We start from the raw sequence: 23164 nt of genomic DNA, 5'->3' as shown, positions 1-23164 counted from the left end.
AGATGGAGCCAAAGGATGACATAGTGGAAGAGTTGGCAGAGAAACTGCAAAGATATAGCTTAACCATGCATTTGCATGGCACATAAACAGGGCAGAACTCAGTGGAAGTTAAGAGGAATTAGAGTTCACAAGGGACCTAGCGAAACAGGAATAGTTTAAAAGGTAACCAAGAAGGATGTAACTTATCTGAAAAGAAAACAAGTAATACAAGCAATAGCATGAACATCAGATGGGGAGATATTTTACCTTTTTGGGTTGCCATTCAGAAGATACATACAGAGGGCACCAGATAAAAAAATCCGCACAGTAACATTATGATCAAGACAGCTACAATGTCCTAAGGAAAAGCCTTAAAGTTGGTTCAGATCTCCGATGGACTCCATCACAACAGAATTGTTTCCATTTTGTTAAATGTTAATTGAAAAAACAATATTTTTCACACACTTCATCCAAAAAGGAATTGCAGGTACCAATGGAAAAAGATTTAATTGAGAAAGGTAGTTAAGGGTTTGCATGCTATTGGCTTTTACCTTTCTGTTACTTCTGAACACGGGGGAGAAAACAAATCTGCCAATTATGTTTGACATGGGTTTCTGGTCAGCACTAAACAAAAGTACAAAAATCAGAGAAAACCACGTACCATGCTTTTGCGTCTGGGATCTGGCTAAAATTTAGATGAAATAGGTGGACAGAGGTTCATGCAATGGGATTGAGACTAATTCAACACAGATCACTCATGTTGTCTTCAGGGGGAATGGAAATCTGAGAAAATAAACCTGACATGTATCACTACTTTACATTTATAATCTGGAACATTAGTATGTGTAATACAACACTGGTCTGGAAGTAATATTATTAATTAGGAATATTAATTCTGAGCAAAAGCTTGGAAAGGGTATCTGACCAAAATCATGAATAACATGGTGATAAATCAGCCTTTGGATGAAGATTAGAAACATTAACTTTAACCTGTGTTCTCATAGCCAAACAGTATAAGAAAAGTGAAAATTAAAATCATAATCTTAACAGAAATTGTTTAGCCAATTTGGTACAGTAACCAAGGTTGACAAAAGCACGATGTTTTCCTAAATAAAAGGTCACCAAGTCTGCAATTTAAGTAACCACACCTCACTGCACATCATATTGGGTAAACAGTACCGTTGCAAGTTGGCTATATTAAAAATAAAACAATTTTGCACTACAGTTTAATTATTTGAGTCCGCATAATCTCAGGAAGGTCTGCAGGTTATTAGATGACAACCACATATATTCCACCAGGCTAAACTGTAGATAGCCCATGATAAATCCACAAAGCACATCTGTCACATTGTGCCTTCCTAGCATCACCCTCGAGAGTCCCACAATACACACCCACAGCACAACCAAAATGCGGAGCGGAACAGCTAAGACCAAGTGATTGAGGAAGAATCGGCCACCCATTGCTGCTCTGGTTGCGTGTCCCGATGGGAAGGAGTATCTGTCCACAGAAAATGTAGCAAACATGTCCATCTTGTTATGTGTGGGGCGACGCCTGCGGACCAACGACTTGACAACGCCAACCAGGACCAGGTCTAAGATTAACGCTAAACAAGGAAACAAACTATTATTATATGGACACACACTCCCGCACATAGAGGAATACCACAACAACAACGTACAAAATAAAGGAGTTCTAATGGAACAAAGCACCCTGAGGCAGTGATCAGATCTGAAACAAAACCTGAGAAGCAGATTAAGACAAGTGACGAAAGGCTTGGTCGAGGAAGTGTTTTGAGGACCATCATAAAGGAGGAAAGGCAGAGAGGTGAAGTTTTAGGAATGCGTGTGCAAGGCAGTAGAAAACATGCTAATTAGAAATGGGACTATTAAGACAGTGTGAAAGGTTACAATTGAGGCAGTGCAGAGATCTAAGAGGGTTGAAGGATTGGAAGAGACAGCTGGAGATGGGGGGGGGGGGGGGGTGGGAGGGCGGTGATCAGTGGTGAGGCTATGAAGAGACTTGGAAAAAGGGATGAGAATGTTAACACTGTAAATTGCAGAAGTAAGTCAGTGCAGGCCAGTAAGCACAAGCGTAACAGGTTAATGAGATCTAGAGCTAGTTTAGACTAATGCCAGCAGAGATTGGAACAAGTAAGATTAGGTAGGGTTAAAAAATTTTAAAAATGGGATGGGATGGGATGCCGTTCAAGAACTGATTGAAATATATGTGGAAGTGGGACAGTTTGGGTCCAGGAAGAGAATGCATGAGATGGGATAGAATCTGCAGCTACTGTAGATGCAATTTTAGATCTAGGCAACAGGAAACTTTAGGAGAGTTAATAAAAGGGTGGGGGAGAGGAAAATGAAAAAAAGCACCGAATAAGATAGTTTTTATTGTAAATGATGTGTATTGGATTGAAAAATCCAATCTCCTCGTCTCTGTTGGAGAAGATGGACAGTTTGTGGCAGAATGTAACTGGGTTTTATATTTGCATTTCTGGGTAATCTTTAAATAATTATCAATTCAACAATTGAAAAAGACCATGATAATTCTTAATGAGCTAGTCAGATTAGGCAATGTGCGGTAAAACCAGAATTTTGCCAATAATGAACCAGTTTGTTTCCTCAAACGTTTAGGATGAGGAGTATAAGGCAGAGTCTGATGAAGATGAGAAGGATTCAGAAGAGAGAGAGTAATGGTTTTCATCAGGACAAGGGCATCAAAGGTATTAGCCAGACAATGATTCAGCAGATAAGTAACTGCGTGATGAATAGCGTGCCAGAGACAGAAATAGTTAGGAATTGTAGCGAAAAATAAAGAAGAGTACTGAAGGATTATGGCTTGGGAGTAAAAAACCATGCAAAACTCGATACAAGGAAGAGGGCACAATGGCAAAGGAACAAAAACAAATACATATAATGGATGGGTGAAAGTCGTGAATCGAAAAGGTCACAATAACGTAATGAAGCTACTGCAACGGATAAATAGTCAAAAGTCATTTAAGTAGAATAAATGCTTCTTATTGATTTATAATCAATTTATAATTATGAATCTAGATTAGATGAAGTAAATTATTGATTTAAATTTCCTAGCTGTCACTGCCAATAAATCAAATGCTGCTAGTCTAATCATGGTAAGATACATCAACTGGGAAGAAAAGATAGTGATTCACATTAAGATTGTGGAGCAAGAATTCCAAATGCTGAAGCTGACGAGAGTAGGTTTAGTTTAGTACCTCAGACACTCTCCGCCGCCTCCGCGCATTCCACTCTCTAGGCCCTCACCCCCTCATCTTCACCATGTCCAGTCACTCTACACCTCCATCCCCCACCAGGATGGCCTCAAAGCCCTCCGGTTCTTCCTCGACCAGAGGAGCAACCTATACCCAGCCACTGACACCCTCCTCCGCCTAGCGGAGTTGGTCCTCACCCTCAACAACTTTACGTTTGACTCCTCCCATTTCCTCCAAACACAAGGCGTAGCTATGGGCACACGCATGGGCCCCAGCTACGCCTGCCTCTTTGTCGGGTACGTTGAACAATCCTTGTTCAATACGTACCAGGGCCCCATCCCCGACCTCTACCTCCGTTACATTGACGACTGCTTTGGGGCCACCTCCTGCACCCACACACAACTGACTGACTTCATCCACTTCACCACCAACTTTCATCCGGCACTCCAATACACCTGGACCATTTCCGACACTTCCCTACCATTCCTTGACCTCACCATCTCCATCGCAGGGGACAGACTTCTGACTGACATACACTACAAACCAACTGACTCACATGGCTATCTGGACTACACGTCTTCCCACCCTGCCCCCTGTAAAGACTCCATCCCCTACTCCCAATTCCTCCGCCTACGCCGCATCTGTTCCCAGGATGAGACGTTCCACACCAGAGCATCGGAAATGTCCTCGTTCTTCAGGGAACGGGGATTCCCCTCCGCCACCATAGATGAGGCTCGCACCAGGGTCTCATCCATATCCCGCAACACTGCTCTCTCTCCCCATCCCCGCACTCGCAACAAGGGCAGAGTCCCCCTAGTCCTCACCTTTCACCCCACCAGCCGGCAAATACAACACATAATCCTCCGCCATTTCCGCCACCTCCAACGTGACCCCACCACTCGCCACATCTTCCCATCTCCCCCTATGTCTGCCTTCCGCAAAGACCGCTCCCTCCGCAACTCTCTTGTCAATTCTTACCTTCCCTCCCGTACCACCCCCTCCCCGGGCACTTTCCGTTGCAACCGCAAGAAATGCAACACCTGTCCCTTCACCTCCCTCCTCGACTCCATTCAAGGACCCAAGCAGTCGTTCCAGGTGCGACAAAGATTCACCTGTATCTCCTTCAACCTCATCTACTGCATCCGCTGCTCTAGATGTCAGCTGGTTTACATCGGGGAGACTAAGCGGAGGTTGGGCGATCGTTTCGCCGAACACCTCCGCTCAGTCCGCAATAACCTACCTGAACTCCCGGTGGCTCAGCAATTCAACTCCCCCTCCCATTCCCAATCCGGCCTCTCTGTCCTGGGTCTCCTCCATTGCCAGAGTGAGCAACACCGGAAATTGGAGGAACAGCACCTCATATTCCGCCTGGGTTGCTTGCGTCCGGATGGCATGAACGTTGAATTCTCCCAATTTTGCTAGCCCTTGCTGTCTCCTCCCCTTCCTTAACCCTCGAGCTGTCTCCTCCCATCCCCCCGCCCTCGGGCTCCTCCTCCTCCCTTTTTCCTTCCTTCTCCCCCCCACCCCCCCATCAGTCTGAAGAAGGGTTTCGGCCCGAAACGTCGCCTATTTCCTTCGCTCCATAGATGCTGCTGCACCCGCTGAGTTTCTCCAGCATTTTTGTGTACCTTCGATCTTCCAGCATCTGCAGTTCCTTCTTGAACAGGTTTAGTTTAAGTTTTGTTTATTATTGTCATGTGTACCGAGGTACAATCAAAACATTTTGTGTGATATCCATTCAAAACTATTCATGATTACATCAAACTATCCACAGTGCACAGATAGACACTAAATGCTCGACTAACTGAGCAGGACAGGCAGCATCTCTGGAGAAAAGGAATGGGTGATGTTTTGGGTCGAGACCCTTCTCCAGACTCGAAACGTCTCCTTTTCCTTCTCTCCTGAGATGCTGCCTGTCCCGCTGAGTTACTCCAGCATTTTGTGTATATCTTCGGTTTAAACCAGCATCTGCAGTTCCTTCCTACACAGTGCACAGATAATGGGTACAACATTTAGTGTAAGATGCAGTCCGATAAAATCCAATTAAAGATAGCTCAAAGATCTCCAATGAGGTAGATGGGAGGTTATGCCCGTCCCACTTAGGAAACCTGAACGGAAACCTCTGGAGACTTTGCGCTCCACCCAAGGTTTCCGTGCGGTTCCCGGAGGTTTTTGTCAGTCTCCCTAATGGTCGAAAGTGGTTTCCGTTTCTTCTATGTTCCAGCGATTATTTCAAAAAATTAAAAACCGGCCGCGACTAAAAATAGGTTGCCGTTTTAAAAATCGGTAATTTTTTAGTCAAAGCCGGTTGCGATGCTAGTTGAAGGTGGTTGCCAGAGGTTGCAGGTAGTTGAAGGTCTTACCTTCCACTAGCTGCTGGAACATAGAAGAAGCGGAAACCACTTTCGACCATTAGGGAGAATGACAAAAACCTTCGGGAACCGCACGGAAACCTTGGGTGGGGCGCAAAGTCTCCAGAGGTTTCCGTTCAGGTTTCCTAAGTGGGACAGGGACATTTAGGACCACTCTCTGGTTGGTGAGAGGATGGTTCAGTTGCCTGATAGCAGCTGGGAAGAGACTGTCCCTGAATCTGGAGGTATGCCTTTTCAAACTTTTGTACCTCTTGCCTGATGGGAGAGGGGAGTAGAGGGAGTGACCGGGCAAATTTTAGCCATTGCATCAAAGGTAGCCTACATAAGCAGCTAATAATGTCGATAATGAATAGGGCAAACAATTAGGTCAAGCAAGTCAGCCGGCTCATCATCACTCCAACATAACCCCGCACCACTAGAAAACCCAGAAGAGATGTCACCACTTGAAAGGTATCAGCATTCACTATAATTCACTGCTATATTCCTTCATCATTTCTAAAGACTTGGCTGACATGAAACTCTTGATCTACAGACAGAGCTGGGGCACTTTACAAGCGCATTTGATTGGGATTTGATTCCATTTGCAATGACCATTATAATTATGTCTCCACTTCCCTGCACGGATGGAGTTAGTCTCCTGCACAAGTTACTCCTCAATCACAGAACAAATCCCCATTCTATGAATATGCAGAGCGCAGAATTCTCAATCCCCATCCATTTTTAATAAAAGCTATTTTTAAATGATGTATTTTAGAACCTATTCAATAGTATTTTAGAACCTACTCAGAACGTCTTCTGCAAAGAAGGCATGATGGCTTGATTTATGGATAGGCAATGAACTGTGGTAGTACATTAGTATGAAATCTTAATTCTGATGGACAAAAATTGTAATTATTATCCCAAATTATGCATTCCTTTTAGTTTATCAGTGTTGAGATGGGTCTGTGCCAACTAATGTATAGAAATATAAGCATACTTAAAAAATGGGAGAGATAAAGAGAGGTGAGACAGGAAATAACAAAAATTAAACATATAATGATCAAATATTAGTTATAGTGTAGGCGGGAACTGCAGATGCTGGTTTGCTGGTTCAGTAGTCTGAAGAAGGATCTTGATCCGAAACCTCACCCGTTCCTTCACTCCAGGGATGCTGCCTGTCCCGCTGAGTTACCCCAGCATTTTGTGTCTATATTAGATATTAATTACATATCTTTTGAATTCATTTAAGAATGTTTTCTTGTTTAGGAAAGAACTGCAGATGCTGGTTTAAATCGTAGACACAAAATGCTGGATTAACTCAGCGGGACTGTCAGCATCTCTGGAGAGAAGGAATGGGTGACGTTTCGGGTCGAGACCCTTCGTCAGAGTGATGTCAGGGGAATGGGCTGTGCAGAGAAAAAATGTAATTGGAGACAGCAAGACTGGTAGGGGAACTGGGAAGGGGGAGGGGTTGGAGAGAGAGGGAAAGCAAGGGCTACTTGAAGTCAATGTTCATGCCGCTGGGGTGTAAGCTACCCAAGCAAAATACGAGGTGCCAAATAGAATTTGGTTTTCTTTACTCAGTCTTTTATTTTGGCAGAAGCTCCCATTTTTAAATGCAATATAGGTGACAGTTGTCCTTGAGTGGGGAGAAAAGTTTGCGTGAAAGCAAAATAAATCCCTATGCTGAGAGCGTTGTCTTGTTTGTGTTTGGCCAAGGATGAACAAATATCAGTAAAGACATCTTTCAAATTGATGCCTCCGGAACAGATTCTGAACCGCCATATGGTTAATTTACCTTTCCAATTAATATTATTGTTTTGTTTCTATGCACAATTATGCACAAAATCTAATTGACAATAAAATTCAACTATGATATGCATATATTTTTGCTGAAGGAGCAGAAAAATGTTTTTCACTTGTTTGCAATGCTCATTGAAATTCAATGCAATCAAATGCATGGTCATATTGACAATTTGGAGCCTGAACCCATATGTCAATTATTTTTTTCAAAACACATAAAGAAGCAACTAAAATCACTGCAGTGACAGGAAAAACAAGTGTTGCTTATTTAAATCATTTCTGAAGTACAATAGTACGTGACCTGCAATGGACCCCAACTTTATTTCATTTTACGCCAGATCCCTGCCATCAACAAACTGTTCCTCACCTACCTGGACTACTAACCCAGTGGTATATCGACTTCTCTAACTTCAAGTAACCCTTGCTTTCCCTCTTCTCCGACCAGTCTGACTGTCTCCCTGATTAATTTTTTTCTTTGTATGCTTCGTTGTCACCTTCCCCTAGTTAACAATGATCTATGCTACATTTTCCTTGACCTTCGCCCCCTCTGATGTCTCATTTTCACACCTTACCCTTCCATATCTCTGTGTCTTCCTCTCCCCTGATTCTGTCTGAAGAAGGGTCTCCACCCAAAACATCTCCCATTCCTTCCATCCACAGATGCTACCTGTCCCACCAAGTTACTGCAGCATTTTGTGTCTATCTTTAGTGTAAACCAGCAACTGCAGTTCCTTCCTACACACTGAAATGATGTGTTCAGTCAACTATCCTTTTGTCAGAACTCATGCATAGTTTTAACTCCATGGTGCAAATTTTGGACCTAAGCTTTGGTGATTCCTGTTAGAAAATGTATTCTTGTACTGTTCTTTCCATGCATGCCCATGGGTTATGATGCCAGCCTCTGCAGTGATGACCCGCAGCATGACCAATAAAATTGGCTTGTTTCCCTTTCCAACTGAGCAAAAGATTTATTCTCAAAATTAACGAGGACCATCCAGCTAAATGCTCAGGATGCAATCATTTACTTGTATCGAATTAGTTAGGAAAAGATTGGGTTATGGTCTCATCAATCCTTGAAGGCCATGCATTGGGTCTAAAATGATCAGACATCCACAGGAAACATAGCAATACACGAGCAACTTCTAATTGCACTATACAGTGCTTGTACATTGAGATACAGAGCTAAATTGGGAAATGTTGATGTATGATGGAATCAATCACTATTTAATACTCTGCCTTTTGTTTTTTTCAGCAAAAGTGAATGATCATGTTTATCCACATTACACTGCAACTGCCATATATTTGCCCACTCACTCAATTTGCCTCAACTGCTTTGAAGTTTTAGTTTTCCCCACTTATGGTGTAGGCAGAGCTGTATGGACACATGAAGTACACAAATTTGATTGTTTTTATAGACATAGACACCCTTCCGCCCAACTTTCCCACAGTGACCAACATGCCCCATCCACACTAGTCCCACCTGTCTGCGTTTGGCCCATATCCCTCTAAACCTGTCCTATACATGTACCTGCCCCAATGTTTTAATAAACATTGTGATAGTACCTGCCTTAACTATCTCCTACGGCAGCTTGTTCCATATGCCTACCACCCTTTATTTTAAAAAAGGGGCTCCTTAGGTTCCTATTAAATCTTTCCACCCCACACTCACTTTAAACTTACAGTACATTCAGAAAGTATTCAGACCCCATCACTTTTTCCACATTTTGTTACGTTACAGCCTTATTCTAAAATGGATTACATTCTTTTTTTTAAATTATCGATAAAAGTGAAAACAGGTGTTTAGAAATTTTAGCAAAGTAATTAAAAAGAAATAACTGAAATATACAATACAATACCATTTATTTGTCATTTGAACCTCACATGAGGTTCAAACAAAATCTGGTTTCTGCAGCCATACAAGAAAAGAACCAAGACACACACCAACACCAATATCACATTTACATAAGTGACATTCAGACCCTTTACTCAGTACTTTGTTGAGGCACTTTTGGCACCGATTACAGCCTCAAGTCTTCTTGGGTATGACGCTACAAGCTTGGCACACCTTAATTTGGGTAATTTCTCCCATTCTTCTCTGCAGATTCTCTCAAGCTCTGTCAGGTTGGATGGGGAGCATCGATGCACAGCTATTTTCAGGTCCCTCCAGAGCTGTTCAATCGGGTTTAAGTCTGGGCTCTGGCTGGGCCACTCAAGGACATTCACAGACTTGTCACAAAGCCACTCCTGCTTTGTCTTGGCTGTGTGCTTAGGGCCGTTGTCCTGTTGGAAGGACCGCCGCCCCAGTCTGAGGTCTAGAACGCTCTGGAGCAGGTTTTCATCAAGGATCTCTCTGTACTTTGCTCCGTTCATCTTTCCCTCGATCATGACTAGCCTCCCAGTTCCTGCCGCTGAAAAACATCTCCACAGCATGATGCTGCCTCCACCATGCTTCTCAGTAGGTATGGTATTGGCCAGGTGATGAGCGGTGCCTGGCTTCCTCCAGACATGACGCTTAGCATTCAGGCCAAAGAGTTCAATCTTGGTTTCATCAGACCAGAGAATCTTGTTTCTCATTGTCTGAGAGTCCTTTAGGTGCCTTTTGGCAAACTCCAAGCGGGCCTTTTACTGAGGAGTACTTCCGTCTGGCCACTCTACCATAAGGCCAGATTGGTGGAGTGCTGGAAGGTTCTCCCATCTCCACAGAGGAACTCTGGAGCTCTGTCAGAGTGATCATCAGGTTCTTGGTCACCTCCCTGACCAAGGCCCTTCTCCCCCGATTGCATAGTTTGGCCGGGCGGCCAGCTCTGGTGGTTCCAAAGTTCTTCCATTTAAGAATGACAGAGGCCACTGTGCTCTTCGGGACCTGCAATGCTGCAGAAATTGTTTTATACCCTTCCCCAGATCAGTGTCTCAACACAATCCTGTCTCAGAGGTCTATGTCGTCTTGGCTTGGTTTTTTCTCTGACATGCACTGTCAGGTGTGGGACCTTATATAGACAGGTGTGTGTCTTTCCAAATCATGTCCAATCAATTTAATTTACCACTGGTGGAGTCTAATCAAGTTGTAGAAACATCTCAAGGATAATCAATGGAAACAAGATGAACCGAAGCTCAATTTTGAGTGTCATAGCAAAGGGTCTGAATACTTATGTAAATGTAATATTTCAGTTATTTCTTTTTAATTACTTTGCAAACATTTCTAAACAGCTGTTTTCGCTTCTTCATTCTGGGGTATTGTATGTAGATTGATGATAAAAAAAATTTTTTTAATTCATTTTAAAATATGACTGTAACGTAACAAAATGTGGAAAAAGTGAAGGGGTCTGAATACTTTCTGAATGCACTGTATGTCCTCTGGTTCTTGATTTCACTCCTCTGGGCAAAGGACTGTGCATTCACCCAATCTATTCCTCATGATATTAGAGCAAAGAGACAGATCATTTAGTCCAACAGGTTCATGACTGTGTTTATAATCTCTGTGAGCCTTTTTCCCCCTTCCTTCTTCACCAACCTCATCAAGATATTTCTTTCTCATTAATGCACATGTTTAACTTAAAGGAAGGCGAGAGTGAAACTTTGAAACTATGCTCTAGGTAGAATTTCGTGCAAATTACCTCTTGTGTTTATTGTTGATTATTTGTACATCATATCTTCATCAAATGAAAACATCTTCTAGGTTTACCCTATCGAATAGTTTTGTAATCTTATCAGATCATCTCTCAATCATTTTTCCCCCCAGGACAGAAGAGCCCCAGTCTGCTTAATCTTTCTTTATTTTGTTTAACCTCAGTTCCCGGATCAATCTAGTGAATCATTTAGCACCTTCCTCAGTGATTCCATCATCAGTTTTATTTTTGGAGACCAGTACGGGTCACAATGCGCCTCGTACAGTCTAACCAAGGTCATCATACTCGTGTTTCAATTATACCCCTCTTGAAATCAATTCAAGTGTGTTATCAGTGTCCAGCAGCCTCACCATCACAGGTCTATGTGAATACTTGCAATTCATGTTAAAAGGCATCAGTATTGAAATTACTGTACTGGGAATTGCTGGGTAAAGCTTTAAAGAAAGGTTCCACCAAATACAACTGAAACTGGCTTGTCAGATTATATATCTTTTTTTATATTGCAGATTCAATAAAAATTCACATTTTAAAGGGAAGCATGAATAGAGGATCCTGGGGATGAAATCCAAACGTCTTTGAACGTGGCCAGACAAGATATGAAGGCTGTTAAAACACACACATCTTTATAAAAGGAGACACACAGTAAGAAAGCAAAGAACATGCTAAATGCATATTGCTGGTTAGGCTGCATTCATGTATTATCTCCAATTTATCTCCATTTGAAGAAAGATGTGAAGGCCTCAGAAAGAGCCCAGAAGAGATTTATTGGAATGGAATTAGTTTCATGGAGAGACTAAAGAAGTGTTTTCAGGTCATAACTAGATTAGACAATAGGGTAAAACACCAATGGAAGACCTTCAAAAAGGTACTACAGAAGAGATTGTTACACAAAATGAGTGCACACAGAATTGGGGGATTAATTAAGGATGCGGAAACAGAAAACAATGGAGATGAACAGATCATTTTTGGGTTTAGTAGTACAGGTAGTAGCAGCAGTAGTATAGTTTGGTTTAGTTTATTAGTCAGAGTCATAGGGTGATACAGTGTGGAAAAAGGCCCTTCGGCCCAACTTGCCCACACCGGCCAACACTGTCCCAGCTATACTAGTCCCACTTGCCTGCGCTTGGTCGATATTCCTCCAAACCAGTCCTATCCATGTACCTGACTGTTTCTTAAACGATGGGATAGTCCCAGCCTCAACTACCTCCTCTGGCAACGTGTTCCATACACCCACTAACCTTTGTGTGAAAAGGTTACCCTTCGGATTCCTATTAAATCTTTTCCCCTTCACCTTGAACCTATGTCCTCGATTCCCCTACTCTGGGCAAGAGACTATGTGCATCTACCTGATCTATTCCTCTCATCGTTTTGTATACCTCTATAATATCAATCCTCATCCTCCTGCGCTCCATGGAATAGAGACCCAGCCTACTCAACCTCTCCCTATAGCTCACACCCTCTAGTCCTGGCAACATTCTCGTAAATCTTTTCTGAACCCTTTCAAGCTTGACAATATCTTTCCTATAACATGGTGCCCAAAACTGAACAGAATATTCTAAATGCGGTCTCACCGACATCTTATACAACTGCAACATGACCTCCCAACTTCTATACTTAATACTCTGACTGATAAAGGCCAAAGTGCCAAAAGCCCTTTTGACCGCCTTATCTACCTGCGACTCAATCTTCAAGGAACCATGCACCTGTACTCCTAGATCCCTCTACTCTACAACACTACCCAGAGACCTACCATTTACTGTGTAGGTCCTGCCCTTGTTCGACATCCCAAAATGCAACACCTCACATTTCTTTGTATTAAATTCCATCAACCATTCCTCGGCCCACCTGGCCAATCGATCAAGATCCTGCTGCAATCTTTCACAACCATCTTCACTATCTGCAAAATCACTAACTTTTGTATCATCAGCAAACTTGCTAATCTTGCCCTGTATGTTCTCATCCAAATCATTGATGTAGATGACATACAGTAATGTGCCCAGCACCGAACCCTGAGGCACACCACTAGTCACAGGCCTCCAGTCCAAGAAGCAACCTTCCACCATCACCCTCTGCTTCCTTCCATGGAGCCAATTTGCTATCCATTCAGCTATCTCTCCTAGGATCCCATGCAATGTAACCTTCCAGAGCAGCCTACCATGCGGAACCTTGTCGAATGCCTTACAGAAATCCATGTAGACAACATCTACAGCTGCCCTCATCGTCCTTTTTGGTCACGTCTACAAAAAAATCAATCAGATTTGTGAGACACGACCTCCCACATACAAAAACATACTGACCATCCCTAATCAGCCCTTGCCCATCCAAATGCCTGTATAACCTATCCCTCAGAATACTCTCCAGTAACTTACCAACTACAGATGTTAAGCTCACAGGCCTATAGTTCCCAGCATTTTCCCTGCAGCCCTTCTTGAAAAGAGGCACAACGCTTGCTGCCCTCCAGTCTTCCAGCACCTCTCCTGTATTTAAGGACGACTCGTAAATTTCAACCAGGGTTCCCGCAATTTCCTCTCTAGTTTCCCGCAATGTTCTCGGATATATCTGATCAGGCCCTGGAGATTTGTCTATCTTCACACACAACAGTACCTTCAGTACTTCTTTGACGGTAACACTGACTGCTCTCAAGACACTTCCATTGACTGCCCCAAGTTCCTCCGTCCTACTGTCTTTCTCCTCGGTAAAGACAGAGGAGAAATACTCATTGAGGACCTTGCCCATCTCCTGTGGCTCCACACAGAGGTGACCACTTTGATTCCTGCGAGGTCCCACTCACTCTATAGTTACCCTGTTCCCCCTTATGTATTCATAAAATCTTTTGAGATTGTCCTTAATGCTACCCGCCAGAGCTATCTCCTGGCCCATTTTTGCCCTTCTGCTCATTTTGTCAGTTTATTCCTTGGTTCCCGAAACTCCTCCAGGGTTGCACTTAATCCCAGCTGCCTCTACCTGTCCCATGCATCCTTCTTGTTTTTTACCAACGCCTCAATTTCCCTTGTTAGCCAAGCTTCCTTACGTTTGCCTGTTTTGCCCTTCACTTTACCGGGGACGTACATATCCTGAGCTTTCATCATCACACTTTTAAAAACATCCCACTTGGCTGATGTTTCTTTCCCTTCAAATAACCTGCCCCAGTCAACTTGAGGGATACCTTCTCTCATAAACTCAAAGTCGGCCTTACCCCAGTTAAGCAATTTAACACGTGGACCGTCCCCGTCCCGATCCATAACTATCTTAATTGAACTATGGTCACTGGTCCCAAAAAGCTCCTCCGCAAACACTTCATTAACTTGCCTTTCCCAATACTAGATCCAGCGTTGCCCTCTCACGTGTGGAGGCCTCTACATACTGCGTAAGAAATCTCTCCTTAACACTTTTGAGGAATTGCACCCCATTTAAACACTATGATTTTCCCAGTCTTTATTGGGAAAGTTAAAATCCCCTACTACAACAACCTTACTTGACCTGCAGCCGTCTGCAATCTCCCGGCACATTTGTTCTTCTAATTCCCGTTGACTATTCAGGGGTCTGTAGTACACCCTCAACAAAGTGATCATCCCTTTTTTTTGTCACGTATACCGATGTACAGTGAAAAGCTTTGGTTGCATGCTATCCAGTCAGCTGAAATAATTACAATCGAGCCATTCACAATGTACAGATACATGATTAAGGGAATAACATTGTGCAAGATTAAAGTGCAGCAAAGTCCAATTAAGATAGCCCGGGTTTGGAAAGCAGTAGGAGGGAGGGGTAGTGACGATCGGTGGTATGACTCCTGATGTCGACGAGCTATATCAGTGTGTAAATATGCATGCTTATCGATGATGTGTTACACTTGTAATGCATTACAATGAGTCGGGTGATAGTGCGAGTTGGAAGAAGGGCTTCAAGGAATGAATGGAAGAGGGCAAAGCAGATAGAAATATGATGTGTATAAATGTAAAGTTATCCACTTTGGTCGTAAAAAATAGAAAAATTGAATGTTTTTGCAAATGGTGAAAGATTGAAAGATATTGGGGGTTCAGGGGAATCTGGTGTCCATGCCCACAAATCACAAGATTCAGGCAATTAGAAGAGGACAGCATGTTGGCCTTTATGATTTGAGTGCCGCAAAGACATTTCAGTGAAATTATATCGAGCTTATTACTACATTGCTGCTTTCCGAACTCCCATAACATCAAAAGAAAATCTACTTTTTAATTTAGTTTAGTTTAGAGATATAGCGCGGAAACAGGCCCTCCGACGGTGTAATGAAATTACATCTCATTATATGAGATGGTACATGAAATATTGTGAATTTGTCCGATCTCCCAGTCTAAGGAAGGACACACATAATAGAGGCAGCGCCAAGGATAGTGCCAGAATGGATTCCTGGCTAAAAATAAATACCATAGAACCGTGTAAGCAGACAGGAGCTATCTCCTGAGGATCGAAGAATGAGAAGTGTTTCATAGAATCGTACAGAATTTTCATGGGTCTTGGCAGATTAGACGTGGGGCATGCTTTAACAAATAATCTGTCTCAAAATAAGGGGTTGGCGATTGAAGATTGATTTGGGAAGAAATCTCTTCACCCTGAGGAAAGTGAATCTTTAGAATTTTCTATTCTAGAGAGCAATGGAGACTCGGTCATTGAGTATATGGCGGATTACAATCAATAGTGCGGTCACGATGGTGCAGAGGTAGAGTTGCTGTCTTACAGCGAATGCAGCGCCGGAGACTCGGGTTCGATCCCGACTATGGGTGCTGTCTGTATGGAGTTTGTACGTTCTCCCCGTGACCTGCGTGGGTTTTCTCCGAGATCTTCGATTTCCTCCCACACTCCAAAGATGTACAGGTTTGTAAGTTAATTGGCTTGGTAATTGTCCCTAGTGGGTGTAGTGTTAATGTTAATGTGCGGGGATCGCTGGTCGGCGCGGACCCGGTGGGCCGGAGGGCCTGTTTCCGCGCTATATCTCTAAACTAAACTAAATTAAAAAGTAGATTTTCTTTTGATGTTATGGGAGTTCGGAAAGCAGCAATGTAGTAAAGATCTGTCATGATCTTACTGAATAGTGGCACATCAAATTCATTTCATTAGGAACTAGAGCTAAATTGCATCCGCTGATCTAGATGTCAGCTGATCTACATCGGTGAGACCAAGCGTAGGCTTGGCGATCGTTTTGCCGAACACCTCCGCTCGGTCCGCAATAACCTACCTGATCTCCCGGTGGCTGAGCACTTCAATTCCCCCTCCTATTCCGAATCCGACCTTTCTGTTCTGGACCTCCTCCATGGCCAAAGTGAGCACCACCGGAAATTGGAGGAGCAGCACCTCATATTCCGCTTGGGCAGTTTGCACCCTAGCGGCATAAACATTGACTTCTCCAATTTCCGGTAGCCCTCATTGTCTCCTCCCCTTCTCAGCCCTCCCTCAACCCTCTGGCTCCTCCTCTTCCTTTCTTCTTCCCGCCCGCCCCCTACCCCCCCACCCTACATCAGTCTGAAGAAGGGATTCGGCCCGAAACGTTGCCTATTTCCTTCGCTCCATAGATGCTGCCACACCCGCTGAGTTTCTCCAGCACTTTTGTCTATCACTAAATTTTAGGTTCTATATATTTAAAATGTAAATACTTGAGATGACAAACAATATTAAGCTAAATCTAGTCTTTATTGTAAATCTATGGTCCCGAATTACAGGTACTTTTATTTATGGTAATAAATCCTACAACTGGATGATAATTTTATACAACTGGATTACATTTCCCCTCAATCTGGGTTTAATTAACCTTTCTTCCTAAATAAAGTAAGCCCGCTCTGATATGATGCTTGTAAACTTTCTGTAACATTTCCAGTGTTATCACGTCTTTCCTGTTAACGCAGGAATCTAATTATGGTCTAACCACAGTGCTAATCAGTTTGAGTATAGCCACCTATATTCTGCCATTGAGGGCAAATATCCTGTACTCCTTCATATTCACATCATCTTCCACTATCATTTGGTATTTGCAAACACTCAAAACAATTCTGAATGTTGTGGAGAAACAGTAATCAGCATTTTCATCAAGTCTACCTACTGACCTTGCTAAATACAGTGCTCAACAACTCCAGACTGAATTCCATTTACCAGGTTTCTGCCAACCTAATCAACCCACTGACATCTTCCAACAGTCTACTGCGCTGCTGCTTACAACTAGTTTTTGATTCATTTGCATGGATGGCTCCTAAACGTCTAAATTATTGATTATAATACAACAGAAAGCATGGGACACAGGTCCTGCTATTGGTGGAATCCCTCTGTCGACATCCTACCTGATACTGAAGCACTCATTGATCCCTGTCATTTGCCTATAGTCGCAGTCCCAATATTACATCCACTTTACTTCCACTTGCTCTTTAATAATGGTGATTACTCTGCCAATTGAGACTCCGTCAAGTGCTTATCTAAAATCCACGTACGCTACTTCACACGTCCTTTTGGCTCTCCTTGTCTGCTCTTCCAAAATGTTTGGTTTAGTTTAGTTTAGAAATAATGTGGAGAGGCCCTTCGGCCCACTGAGTCCGCAACGACTAGCGATCCCTGCACGTTAACTCTACCACACATACACTAGTGACAATTTACAAATTTTACCAAGCCAATTAACCTACAAACCTGAACGTCTTTGGAGTGGGTGAGGAAACCGGAGATCCCGGAGAAAAGCCAGGTGGTCACGGGGCAAACGTATCAACTCCATATAGACAGCAACTCTACCGCTGCACCACTGTGCTGCTCCCATTTATTGATCAAGTGGGAGAGAGATAACCTACCCTTAAGGCTTATCTTTTATTAATCTGTGGCCTCCAAAAATTAAACCAGACTCCTGAATCTTATGAATGTTGTCGATAGGTCAGGGGTTGGTCAAGAGTGCCAAGCTGAGGAAGTCTGGCACTGGATTTGTGAGAGAGTGGTACCAGCTACAGAACTGAGGCAAGCCTCAACGACTTCCGCCCAGTTGCACTTACCCCCATCATCACCAAGTGCTTCGAGAGGCTGGTCCTGGCACACCTCAAAAGCTGCCTACCCCCCACACTGGATCCCTATCAGTTTGCCTACCGCAAGAACAGGAGTACGGAGGATGCCATCTCAACGGCACTTCACTCCGCCCTCTCCCACCTCGACAACAGAGACACTTACGTAAGAATGCTGTTCATCGATTACAGCTCAGCATTCAACACCATTATACCATCAAAACTGATCACCAAACTCGGTAACCTGGGCATCGACCCCTCCCTCTGCAACTGGATACTGGACTTTCTAACCAACAGACCCCAGTCTGTTAGGTTAGACAAGCACACCTCTTCAACCCTCACCCGAACACCGGCGTTCCACAGGGCTGTGTGCTGAGCCCCCTGCTCTACTCCCTCTTCGCCTATGACTGCACACCTGTACATGGTACTAACACCATCATCAAGTATGCAGATGATACAACGGTGATTGGCCTCATCAGCAACAACGATGAGTCGGCCTACAGGGAGGAGGTCCAGCACTTAGCAGCATGGTGCGCTGACAACAACCTGGCCCTTAACTCCAAGAAGACCAAGGAGCTCATTGTAGACTTCAGGAAGTCCAGGGGCGGCACGCACACCCCCATCCACATTAACGGGACGGAGGTGGAACGTGTTTCTAGCTTCAGGTTCCTGGGAGTCAACATCTCCGATGACCTCTCTTGGACCCACAATACCTCAACTCTGATCAAGAAGGCTCACCAGCGTCTCTTCTTCCTGAGGAGACTGAAGAAGGTCCATCTGTCTCCTCAGATCCTGGTGAACTTCTACCGCTGCACCATCGAGAGCATCCTTACCAACTGCATCACAGTATGGTATGGCAACTGCTCTGTCTCCGACCGGAAGGCATTTCAGAGGGTGGTGAAAATTGCCCAACGCATCACCGGTTTCTCGCTCCCCTCCATTGAGTCTGTCCAAAGCAAGCGTTGTCTGCGGAGGGCGCTCAGCATCGCCAAGGACTGCTCTCACCCCAACCATGGACCGTTTACCCTCCTACCATCCGGGAGGCGCTACAGGTCTCTCCGTTGCCGAACCAGCAGGTCCAGGAACAGCTTCTTCCCGGCGGCTGTCACTCTACTCAACAACGTACCTCGGTGACTGCCAATCCCCCCCCCCGGACACTTATTATTATTTATTCAAATCATTTGCTATGTCGCTCTTCCAGGGAGATGCTAAATGCATTTCGTTGTCCCTGTACTGTACACTGACAATGACAATTACAATTAAAATTGAATCTGAATCTGAATCTGAACTGGATGTGAAATTCATTTCTGGCTTTCAGGCTGTTCAAATAGAATGCTGAAATGACAATCTTGTCAGCTTTAGTTTGGTTCAGAGATACAACATTGAAACAACCCCTTTCAGCCCATTGTGTGTACTGACCATCAATCACCCAAATCTTTTCCAGTTTGATCCATCGAGGCTCCGAGTTATTCAATTGTCATTCCTTCCCCTAAATGTACTCAAGTAAATACCCAACGCTATTGTGATTTAAACTATTAAATCTATTTCCAACACACCTTACATTGAACATCGTTGCCAGTTCCAATCTACACACAACCTCATCTCCTTTTGGTTACAATCCCATTCCCCTCATTCCTAATTCTGCTCATAGAAACATAGAAAATAGGTGCAGGAGTAGGCCATTCAGCCCTTCGAGCCTGCACCGCCATTCAAATGATCATGGCTGATCATCCAACTCAGTATCCTGTACCTGCCTTCTCTCCATACCCCCTGATCCCTTTAGCCACAAGGGTCACATCTAACTCCCTCTTAAATATAGTCAATGAACTGGCCTCAACTACCGGTGGCAGAGAATTCCAGAGATTCACCACTCTCTGTGTGAAAAATGTTTTTCTCATCTCGGTCCTAAAAGACTTCCCCCTTATCCTTAAACTGTAACCCCTTGTTCTGGACTTCCCGAACATCAGGAACAATCTTCCTGCATCTAGCCTGTCCAACCCCTTAAGACTTTTGTAAGTTTCTATAAGATCCCCCCTCAATCTTCTAAATTCTAGCGAGTACAAGCCGAGTCTATCCAGTCTTTCTTCGTATGAAAGTCCTGCCATCCCAGGAATCAGTCTGGTGAACCTTCTCTGTACTCCCTCTATGGCAAGAATGTCTTTCCTCAGATTAGGAGACCAAAACTGCACACAATACTCCAGGTGTGGTCTCACCAAGGCCCTGTACAACTGCAGTAGAACCTCCCTGCTCCTATACTCAAATCCTTTTGCTATGAATGGGTAGAGCAAGGGAGAATGTGGCATAATTTATTAAAATCTCACTTCCTGACTGGACTTACAGTGCCCTCCATAATGTTTGGGACAAAGACCCATCATTTATTTATTTGCCTCTGTACTCCACAATTTGAGATTTGTAATAGAAATAAAATCACATGTGGTTAAAGTTCACATTGTCAGATTTTAATAAAGGCCATTTTTATACATTTTGGTTTCACCATGAAGAAATTACAGCAGTGTTTATACATAGTCCCCCCCATTTCAGGGCACCATAATGTTTGGGACACAGCAATGTCATGTAAATGAAAGTAGTCATGTTTAGTATTTTGTTGCACATCCTTTGCATGTAATGACTGCTTGAAGTTTGTGATTCATGAACATCTGGGTGTCTTCTCTGGTGATGTTCCGCCAGGCCTGTATTGCAACCATCTTTAGCTTATGCTTGTTTTGGGGGCTAGTCCCTTCAGTTTTCTCTTCAGCATATAAAATGCATGCTCAATTGGGTTCAGATCGGGTGATTGACTTGGCCACTCAAGAATTGCCCAGATTTGAAAAACTCCTTTATTGCTTTAGCAGTATGTTTGGGATCATTGTCATGCTGTAGAATGAACCGCCAGCCAATGAGTTTTGAGGCATTTGTTTTAATTTGAGCAGATAGATTGTGTCGATACACTTCAGAATTCATTATGTTACTACCATCAGCAGTTGTATCATCAATGAAGATAAGTGAGTCAGTACCTTCGGCAGCCATACATGCCCAGGCTATAACACCCCCACCACCGTGTTTCACAGATGGGGTGGTATGCTTTGGATCTTGCGCAGTTCCTTCTCTCCTCCATACTTTACTCTTGCCATCACTCTGATATAAGTTAATCTTCATCTCAACTGTCTACAAGACGTTTTTCCAGAACTGTGTACTAAGTACTTCTTGGCAAACTGTAACTCGGCCATCTTATTTTTACAGCTAACCAGTCGTTTGCATCTTGCAGTGTAGCCTCTGTATTTCTGTTCATGAAGTCTTCTGTGGATAGTGGTCATTGACAAATCCACACCTGACTCCTGAAGAGTGTTTCTGATCTATTGGGCATGTGTTCGGAGGATTTTCTAATTGAGAGAATTCCTCTGTCATCAGCTGTGGAGGTCTTCCTTGGCCTGCCAGTCCCAGTAAGCTCACCAATGCTCTCTTTCTTCTTAATGATGTTCCAAACAGTTGATTTTGGTAAGCCTAAGGTTTGGCTGATGTCTCTAACGGTTTTATTCTTGTTTCTCAGACTCATAATGGCTTCTTTGACTTTCATTGGCACAACTTTGGTCCTCATGTTGATAAACAGCAATAAAAGTTTCCAAAGGTGATGGAAAGACTGGAGGAAAGACTAGATGCTGAGAGCTCTCTTACACCTGCATGAAGGAGGCAATTAAACACACCTGAACAATTACAAAGTCTGTGAACCTATATGTCCCAAACATTATGGTGCCCTGAAATGGAGGGACTATGTATAAACACTGCTGTAATTTCCACATTGGTGAAATGCAAAATGCATAAAAATTGGCTTTATTAAAATCTGACAATGTGCACTTTAGCTACATGTGATTTTTTTTCTATTACAAATCTCAAACAGAGGCAAATAAATAGATGGGTCTTTGCCCCAAACATTATAGTGGGCACTGTACATAGTCAGAATAGCTTTACACTGTTAGTGCGGATTTGCTTGTGGGAGATCCTCTTTGAATAATATGACTGAATTTTTTGAAAAAGGTAACAAAATGTGCTTATACGATATGATAGAACTTTATTTATCCCAGAGGGAAATTAATCTGCCAACAGTCATAAAACCAACCCGTGAAACATGAAATTAAAGTGACGAGTGGAAAGGATTAAAAAAGCAATGCAAATTGACTTCAAGGCCTTTGACAGGGTGAAACATGGGAGGCTGGTCTAAAAGGCAGGAGCTCATGAGACATGGGGCAAATTGGAGCTAAAATTGGTTTGGGATGTAGGGTTGCTTTTGTGATTGGAAAGTGTGACCACTGAGTCAGCATATATTTTATGATTTTTTTTTGTTTTCCTTGGAGCAGCAGGTGACCTGATGAAGATAGACAAATTTGCGAGGAGCATTCACAGGGTGAATAGTTAAGAATTTTACGATAAAGGTGCATAACACCAAAAGATTAGGATAAGAGGCAAAGAAGGGATTGGAAGAATTTTTCCAACCAGACAGTAGTGGAGTTTAGAAACATGGAAAATAGGTGCAGGAGCAGGCCATTCGGCCCTTCGTGCCAGCACTGCCATTCCACATGATCAAGGCTGATCATCTATAATCAATGTTCTGCCTCAACTACCTCCTCTGGCAGTTTGTTCCATACACCCACCACCCTTTGTGTGAAAAAGCTACCCCTCACATTCCTACTTAATCTTTTCCCCTCCACCTTAAACCTAAGTCTTCTAGGCAAGAGACTCTGTGCATCGACCCGTTCTGTTCCTCGCATGATTTTGCATACCTCAATAAGATCACCCCTCATCCTCCTGTGCTCCAAGAAATAGAATCCCAGCTTACTCAACCTCTCCCTATAGCTCAGGCTCTCTAGTCCTGGCAGCATCCTTGTAAATCTTCTCTGTACCCATGGAGATGCTGTCTGTCCCGCTGAGTTACTCCAGCATTTTGTGACTACCTTCAGTGTAAAACCAGCATCTGCAGTTCCTTCTTACACTATTCCTCTCATGGTTTTGTGCACCTTTAGTTGGTGAGAGGATGGGGAGGGGTGAGAAGAGGATGGGGAGGGGTGAGAAGAGGGGGAAGGGTGAGAAGAGGGGGAATGTGAGGAGCAGGTGGGTGAGAGGGGGAATGAGGGCAGTAGTGGGGGGGGGGGGGGTGAGGGGAGGAGTGGGGGGGGGGG

The 23164-nt window shown here is 43.6% G+C and overlaps 1 protein-coding gene across 1 annotated transcript in view; it reads right to left on the bottom strand.

Moving 5' to 3' along the window:
- Positions 1 to 225: 225 nt before the first annotated feature.
- The window catches only part of LOC116977534 (phospholipid phosphatase 6-like), a 25957-nt gene continuing 3018 nt past the window's right edge, over positions 226 to 23164 (bottom strand). Inside the window, exon 2 of the mRNA XM_033028036.1 lies at positions 226 to 1583. Coding sequence (XP_032883927.1) covers positions 1210 to 1583 — 374 coding nt within the window. The 3' untranslated portion in view covers positions 226 to 1209. The remainder of the gene's footprint in view (positions 1584 to 23164) is intronic.

Source organism: Amblyraja radiata, chromosome 10 (genome assembly GCF_010909765.2).
Source record: "Amblyraja radiata isolate CabotCenter1 chromosome 10, sAmbRad1.1.pri, whole genome shotgun sequence".
In the NCBI taxonomy this organism is placed as follows: Eukaryota; Metazoa; Chordata; class Chondrichthyes; order Rajiformes; family Rajidae; genus Amblyraja; species Amblyraja radiata.
The sequence above is the reverse complement of the archived record's forward strand: the minus strand, read 5'-3'. Positions and strand labels throughout refer to the sequence as shown.